The sequence below is a fragment of the Vigna unguiculata genome, chromosome 11 (assembly GCF_004118075.2).
Source record: "Vigna unguiculata cultivar IT97K-499-35 chromosome 11, ASM411807v1, whole genome shotgun sequence".
Taxonomy (NCBI): domain Eukaryota; kingdom Viridiplantae; phylum Streptophyta; class Magnoliopsida; order Fabales; family Fabaceae; genus Vigna; species Vigna unguiculata.
Window position 1 is genome coordinate 32,283,789 of NC_040289.1, and position 8,656 is coordinate 32,292,444.

General features: G+C 31.3%; 1 protein-coding gene across 1 annotated transcript; it reads left to right on the top strand.

The window, feature by feature from the left end:
- Positions 1 to 1,659: 1,659 nt before the first annotated feature.
- Positions 1,660 to 6,504, top strand: LOC114170076 (probable beta-1,3-galactosyltransferase 2). Its single transcript, XM_028055557.1, has 11 exons — positions 1,660 to 2,252; positions 3,171 to 3,270; positions 3,367 to 3,437; positions 3,530 to 3,741; positions 3,851 to 3,911; positions 4,121 to 4,193; positions 4,283 to 4,403; positions 4,634 to 4,721; positions 4,819 to 4,944; positions 5,269 to 5,378; positions 5,735 to 6,504. Exons 1-11 carry the CDS (start codon positions 2,143 to 2,145, stop codon positions 5,881 to 5,883), a joined length of 1,221 nt encoding a protein of 406 aa, XP_027911358.1. The 5' UTR covers positions 1,660 to 2,142; the 3' UTR covers positions 5,884 to 6,504.
- Positions 6,505 to 8,656: the final 2,152 nt, after the last annotated feature.

Consider the following 8,656-nt stretch of genomic DNA (forward strand, 5'->3'; position numbering starts at 1 on the left):
TGATCGAAAAAACCATGATAGATTAAGAAGAATCATCCTCCAACCAAAGCCTATGAAAACTCAAGTCTCATTAAGCATGCTTCAAAGTATAAATGGTCGATAAACTTAACATAAATAGAAGTCTAGACCCCTAAAAAAAATTATAAAACTACTCACATATTCACCCTAACTTCGTCTAAAAATATCAGCATATGAAGCTAAACCATAACAACTCTTAACTGCACCATTAGTATTCACCTTGAGTTAATTAACAAATAAAAAAGAAAATCATATTACATGTATAAATGAAACAACTCCACTCTTTGAATATCGAAGAGTTTCACCACAAAAAAATCATATGCATATTATTGTAATATAATTTTAAGAAAGTTAAATCTAAATTTAATTCAATATTATAAATTAACTTAATAAAATAAAATTTACACCCACTTAAATAATATAGTTTAACGATATTTTTAATTATCGTGAAATTTATATAAGAAATCGATGAAATTACAAATTATATTTAGAAACCTTAATATAAGAGACATTTTGTTTTAAGGTAAAGCAATGAAATTATTGAAGCTGAAGGTAAGGTACGCAAAAGCTAACAAAACTACCGATTAGTCAACAATAAAATATCCGTCTTTATATATAAATATAGAGTTATCAAATTGGATAAAACATATATATACCTACAATGTTATATTACATGTATTCTTTTGTGTTATTATACAATCATAGTTTTACTTTTAAAATGTGTAACGTATTTAATAAGATGTAAATGATCAAAAGTAAAATTCTAAATTTGATCGAAAATAAACACCAACAATACTTACAACAGTATATAAATTTGTCTCGATCAAAACGATGTCGTGTTACTAACGATCCTAACATGTGTCAATCAAGGTAAAAAATTGTAAATAAGAAAAAAAAAATTCACTTATGCATGTGCAATTTAGGCCATAAATCTTATATTTTAGTAATTTAACCTATTTGTAATTAATTAAGTTAATGTATCGGGTGAATCAATGCACTTATGCATGTTATTTTACTTTACGGATAACTTCATCTTCTTGTATTTAAGTTTCAAGAAGTTATCTCATGCATGGATTATGTCGTTGTTTAGTGCTAGATTAAGTGTTTCAACAACAACAGCATCAAAGATTCTAAATTTGATTAATGGTATAATACAGAAACCAATATTAATCTTGAAAAAGCATGACGATGTCAAGCACCATATTAGGATTAGAAAAATTACATAATGATCCAAATGCATAATTTGATAAATGTTCTCGTTGAAAGTTTTACATCAACTAAAAATAAAACTAATTCATAATATATAAGTAAGGTGTAAACCTCACATCACAATTCGGTTTTGTGAGGTTGAGTTAGACTTAAAGTCTACTTCTAACATGGTATCAGAATCAAATTAAAGTTTATCCTAACGAACTTTCTTAAATATTCTGTTTCACCCGATATGGGACCGCTAATGAACCACACAAACAAATAATAAGTTACTCCAGTTAAATATTTAGATAGCTAAAAGGAATGTTTTAGGGTTGAAATAGAAAAGGGAATCGAAGAGAAAGAGTGGATGGTGTTTGGAGTTGTTTATTTATTACTTGTGGCACTAGTTTGCACATGTTACACAGTGGAGAATGGTTGGTTTGGTTGAGAAGGTGTGGTTAGAAAATGTGTGTGGAGAAAGAGAGGGACATTAATGTGATGACAAGAACATGTAATGTTACTAGAGAGTTTCCATTAAAGAGATGAAGGGTAGGAGAAGGATAGTTTGGGTATTATGGTAAATGTAAAACTGGTCGGTTAGGAAGTCCCTTCACCACCCTTCAACGTCCCTTACCACACCTCAAAGACACACAGAAAAGAAATCACACCAAAACCAACCTCAACACCTTCACACATACCAAAAAGCAAAACCAACAACACACAAATCACAACCTCAAAAACACACACACCATCTCTCTGTTCTTCTCCTCTGTTCTTCTGTCTGTTCTGATTTTATCCATCTTTCTCTTTCTCTCTCTTTCCGACCCTCTTGTATTTTTCTTCTTCAGAAGGGTCACTTCACTTTCAGAAACCCAGTTTTTCATCTGGGTTTTTGCCTGTTGAAGTGCCAAGTTTGAAAAGAACATAAAAATTATGACTTGGAAGAGTAGAGGAGAATTGCCTTCTAGAAGCGTTATTTCGCAGAGATGGGCACTGTTTTTGTGCTTGGGGAGCTTCTGTGCTGGAATGCTCTTTACTACCAGGTTCTCCAGTTTTTTTTTTTTTTTTTTTTCCAATTCCCATTTCTCCATTTCCCACTTTTTTTTTTTTTTAATTCATAAATGATGATTTCTTCTCGGTTTTTAAGTTGTGGTTCGTTCTGTTTTTTAATCGAGTTCGTGTATTGAGTTGTTTGTTTAGTCTTGTAATCAGTGTTCTCAGATCTTTGTGTGTTTGTGTGATTAATTATTGGTTTTCTTTTTGTTTAATTCGTTGACTTGCTTGTGTGTTACTTTTCTCGTGTATCTTGAGTTCATTGAAGCTCGTGGAAGAATGGATTTAGATCTGGATTCGATTGCCATGAATGATTCTAATCATGGTCACCTTCGGTTTAAGATTTCATCTTTACACTGTATGATTGATTGGCTCTTATTGCTAAGTCAACTATGGTGTCTGGTCTCAGTTCCTTGTTCAGTTGTCATTGCTTATGTTTTATGAATCTATCTGAAAATTAAACCGCTATCTTTAGCGTAGAAAGGGATTGAGTCTAGCAAAAGGGACCAGTCTCGTATAATCGAATCAAAATCCGAATCTCCATTGAGAGAAGCGTCTATAGTTAATGTCCAGTTGCATTTCATTCAAGATTGTCTTCAAGAGGATACTAAAAAAAGGAAAAAAGTATAAAAAGGAAAAGAAAATACTGTGTACGTTACTTGGCACTCTTGTATTTTTTTTTTCCAATGGTAGTTGTGTAATAAGTATACCTGCTAACTTTGAACCTGAAAAGAGGTTTGGTTAATTTTTGGATCTGGGTTGTTAATATTTCAGACAACTTATTTGTCGGTGCGTTAGATTTTAATAAATGCAGCTTCATTGCATAAGGGTATTGCCTTGGCAACCGGTAAAGTGGTTATTACATTATGGTACTTTTTTCTGATGTGAAATGTTGATGTTCATAACAGGATATGGACTATTCCTGAAAACAACAAAGGACTAGCCCGACCAACGGCTGCAGAAACTGATAAATTAAATGTTGTTTCAGAAGGTTGCAATTCCAGAATTGTAAGCACCGACAGTCACGTGGTTGCTGAAAATTTTCTACTTTTGAAATCTGAAATTCATTGTTTTCTTAATTATCTCTCTTGGTGAACCCTTTAGATGCAAGAATTGGAAATGAAGCGCGATAAAGACATCTATGGTGAAGTTTACAAGAGTCATAATTCCATTCAGTAAGTTATATGTAGAGCCATGATGATACTGTTACAAGTGTTAGTATTATTGTGATTTTGCATGTCAAACTTAAGGGAGAGTGTTAATGTAGAACGTTGGACAAGACTATTTCAAACTTAGAGATGGAACTGGCTGCTGCAAGGGCAACTCAGGAGTCTCTACGAAGTGGTGCTCCTGTTTCAGATGATATAAGGATGAGTGAATCATCTGGTAAGAGAAAGTACCTTATGGTCATTGGTATTAATACTGCATTTAGCAGCAGGAAAAGAAGGGACTCGGTTCGCGCCACTTGGATGCCACAAGGTTTATAATTCAACTCCATTTCTTAGTATTTTCAAGTTTTTTGTGCCATTTTAGTTGATTTTCTGGTTAAGTTTGTGATGGTTGGTTCTTTTGTTAACGTGGAAAATAGGTGAGAAAAGAAAGAAGCTAGAGGAGAAGGGTATCATCATCCGCTTTGTAATTGGACACAGGTAGATATGCCATCTCTATTTAAAATGATTTTGTTACATAATTAGCTACATTATCATGCTTTTGTCTCAATCCAAAATCAACATGCTTCATGTATTCAATCTATATTTTAGTGTATCAGATACACATGACATATCCAGCAATTTATCAATCATAAAAAATGACTATATTTGACGAATTATAATTTGATATATTTTTCTTCTTTGTCTAGTGCTACATCAGGGGGTATTCTTGACAGAGCTATTGAAGCTGAGGACAGAAAGCATGGAGATTTCTTGAGGCTGGTAATTTGACACATGTGTTCCTTTTTGCTTCATTGCTACTACCTTCACTTGCATGTTCCTTTCCACTTATTTATACTTTGTTTATGCAGAATCATGTGGAAGGATACCTTGAATTGTCAGCAAAAACAAAAACCTATTTTGCCACTGCTGTGAATTTGTGGGATGCTGATTTCTACGTCAAAGTTGATGATGATGTTCATGTAAATATAGGTATCACTAGTTCAAAAAATCTGAAAATCTCCAACTGTTTGTACAAAATTAGCATGAGGGGTACTTTTTTGTTATTAACCAACATTCTTCTTGGGCGTAGAATGTGTTCACTTATTAACAATGTAATAAAATAACAGTCCCACCAAGTCTTAGCATGAGTTTTATGTTTCCATGATAAGTATTGTTTTAACAAGAACTTTCTATTGAGTCTCTTGTTCTTTCTGCTTCAGCAACACTGGGGGAAACTCTGGTTAGACACCGATCGAAACCACGCATATACATTGGATGCATGAAATCTGGGCCAGTCCTATCTCAAAAGTAAGAACTGCTTGTCCTTTTATCTTTGGTTTTTCATTGAGTTGAATCGTTAAAGCTCTTTGACTTAAGCTTGTTACCTGCTTTCCTTGTTGTACAGAGGAGTAAGATACCATGAACCTGAGTACTGGAAATTTGGAGAGGCCGGAAACAAGTATTTCCGACATGCCACAGGGCAGTTGTATGCCATTTCAAACGATTTGGCTACATACATATCAATTAACCAGTAAGTTCTACTTCATCTCATTTATGAAGGAAAAAAAAGGATTAATTGTAAATTGGCCAAACTACTATTACACCCTTTAATTACACCCAATGTCTTTCTCTTCTATGTCAATACATCAACCTTCTTCAATTTATGAAACATCATAAGAAATCAAGGACTTTTGTATTCATAGATGTTCTATTATTATAGAAAACTGAGGGTGGCCGGTGTAGGGTAAAAGGAAAAAAAATAGGGACATTGGCTGTAATAGCATAAAAATCCTGTAGTATGAGTGTAGTTACATCTATAAATTGAATCAAGTCAATGGTATATGTTTTGTCTCAGGGATGTTCTTCACAAGTATGCCAACGAGGATGTCTCACTAGGATCTTGGTTTATTGGACTTGATGCGGAGCATATAGATGATAGAAGACTTTGCTGTGGCACTCCTCCAGGTGACTATTTTTCCTCACTATATAAATCAAATTATTGTTGGGAATCCTCACTATATAAATCAAATTATTGTTGGGAATGCAAGTGTGAATCTAAGTCACGCGTTGAGTAAAAGTGAGGAAGTTGAGCACCATATAAAGATGAAAATCTATAAACTCATTTTTTTAATGTTTTGGATTGAAGGTAGTATCAATCTCTTATATGTGGATTAAGTTTATGTGTTATTAATGTTGTATCTCTTCAGTAATCCTCTCTTGAAAGACTCATCATTATGATCATCCCATCACCTATTTGGCTTGCTTTCAAAGTATAATAAAAAAGTCAACACTTTCAAACTTTTGAGTTGGTGACTTTGCAGATTGTGAGTGGAAGGCCCAAGCAGGCAACATTTGTGTTGCATCGTTTGATTGGAGCTGCAGTGGAATTTGCAGGTCTGCAGAGAGGATTAAAGAGGTACATAGGAGGTGTGGAGAGGGTGAGAATGCTTTGTGGAGTGCCTCTTTCTAGGAGGTGACACAAGAGTTCTTCCTAACTCAGGAAGATCATATTACTAAGGCAACAAGAATGAAATGAAGCCTGCAACATTTTTTTTTCTCTCTTTTTCTATAGTTCTGTGCAGTGTAGTGAAATGTCATTTTACACAAGAAAGCAGTTGTGAGAGAGTGTGTGAGAGAAAATATGATGCTTGCCCCCATGGACCTTCTACATTTTAAGAGGAGATTGGCCATGGCAGCACAGCTAGTAAGAAGAGGGTGCACCAGATGCGTAGTCCAACATCATATCCATTCTTTGAAGCTTGAAGGGCCACTCAGTTTGTTCATAGTTCCATGGCTATCAAGCTCCTAATAAATAGAGATATAATATAATCGGTGGCTGTTGCTGCCTTTGCTTTTCTGCCTCATGTTCTCTTTTTCTGTTTTGGTTGAAATGAAATTATTCAAAGATATCTACTTGTTCTGCATCTACATTTGCCACATCCAACAACCAGGGTTGAGCTTCAACCTTCAAATAAAGATGGTGATTGGTAAAAGTTTCTTAAAAGTACCCCTACATCTGTCCCTATAATTGTATTTTCTCTAGATTGTTCTTATTCAAACTTATTCACATGAATAGATGCTTTAATATGCATATCTTTAATGAATTTCTAGATGCAGTACTGTATTTTAGTTGACTTCAGCATGGTAAATCATAAAGTACTTGTTTGACAAGATAGTTGAACATTAATTTTACTAGGTAAAATTATTGATTTGGTCCTCTAATTTTTTGGTTTAGTTTAATTTAGTCTTCATATTTTTTGTTGGTTCAATTTAGTACTTCAATTATTCAAAAGGGTTCAATTTGATCTTTTTCGTTAAGTTGAAATGAAATTAACACTGTGTTTGTACAAGATACATGTCATGTCAAACTGTAGAATTTTTTATTTATTTTATTTATTTTTTATTTTTTTTTCTAAAAATTTATAATCTGTGTCAGGTTACTGTCGTGCCACATAGCAATTTACAGTTATAACATGTGGTAGTGGTAAAACTTGTTTTCAATTTAGTCTTCCATTTTAAATTTTTGGTTTAGTTTAGTATCTTATTCTTTAAAGGTTAAAATACCTTTTTGGTTCCAGTTTTTGTTAAGTTTTTTCAAATAAATTCTAATTTTGGTTTTGTGTTCAAATAAGTCTAAAATTTTCGTCAATTTTGTTCAATTGATTCTTTTTTGCTAACACTGTTTAAATAATTAAAAATCATGAATAATGACTGTCACGTGTCATTTTTTGTTTTTTTGATTTTTTTTTTAATTTTTTTAATTGTTTTTTAATTTTTTGAAATGTACATGTGTCAATCAAGTAGCGTGTCACGTGTCATTTCGTGTTTTTTTAATTTGTTTCTTTTTTAATTTTTTTTAAATGTTCATGTGTCAAAGTCAATGTTCTATATTCAATTTGGTCCCTATATTTGTTATTTTTGTTTAATTTAGTTCAAATTTTTGTTAACATTAATTAATTTGGTCTTTCTCCAAATTGAAACCAAATTTAATTTTTATATTAAAATTCACATTTTTTATTAAATATTTTTATATAATATATTAAAATTCACATTATTATAACTTTAATACAAAAATTAAATTTGATCACATCTTTGATAGGGACCAAATTGGTTAATGTTAACAAAAATTGGGACTAAATTGAACAAAAATAACAAATATAGGGACTAAATTGAATATAGAACATTGACTTTCACACGTGGCATTGGGTTGACACGTGTACATTTAAATGTTTTTAAAAAATAATAAAAAAAAATTCAAAAAAATCACGAAGTGACACGTGACAAGCTACTGGGTTGACACGTGTACATTTAAAAAAAATTAAAAAGATTTTAAAAAATAAAAAGTAAATAAAAAAAATTCAAAAAAACCACAAAGTGACACGTGACAGTTACTGTTCATGGCTGTTAATGATTTAAACGGTGTTAGCTAAAAAGGATCCAATTGAACAAAATTGACGAAAATTAGAACCTATTTGAACACAAAACCAAAATTAGCACTTATTTGAAAAAACTTGAGGAAAATTGGGACAAAAAAAGTATTTTAACCTTTTTTAAAAGATCTAATTTTTTCATTTTCAATTTGAGACAAAATTAGTAAATAAACTTAATTACAACTTATATATACATATTACAATATTTTTTTAATATATACATCAAATCACTTCAACTAACTACAAGTTTTACCACTGTCACGTGTCATGACTGTAAATTGTCACGTGACACGATAATAACATGACACATGATAGATTATAAATTTTAGAAAAAAGATTAAAAATAAAAAAATAAATTAAAGAAATTAAAAATTAACACGTGTCCTATACGGACAAAGTGTTAACTCCAACTTAACGGAGATGACCAAATTAAACCATTTTAAATACTTGGAATATTAAATTGAACCAACAAAAAAAATATGGAGACCAAATTGAACTAAATCAAAAAATTAAAAAACCAAATCAGTAATTATACCATTTTATTATTATGCTTATTAAGTGTGAAAAGTGAACAAGAGCATTTTCTAATATATATATATATATATATATGTATATATATATATATATAATGATTAAATAACGTTTTAATATATAATATTTAATTTAACAAACATATTTTAAAAATTTTGAACTTTGATGATAAAATATGATAAATATATTATGCAAGTTTGAATAAAGTAAGATACTACTCTATTTATATCATAAATAATTTTTTAACAAGGAGGGCCTGAGGTCCAATAATTAATCATATTT

Coding starts and splice junctions, on each gene's coding strand:
- LOC114170076 (XM_028055557.1), top strand. CDS start 2,143: ATGACTTGGAAGAGTAGAGGAGAATTGCCTTCTAGAAGCGTTATTTCG. Junction 4,945..5,268: donor ACATACATATCAATTAACCA/GTAAGTTCTACT, acceptor GTTTTGTCTCAG/GGATGTTCTTCACAAGTATG. Junction 5,379..5,734: donor TTGCTGTGGCACTCCTCCAG/GTGACTATTTTT, acceptor GTGACTTTGCAG/ATTGTGAGTGGAAGGCCCAA.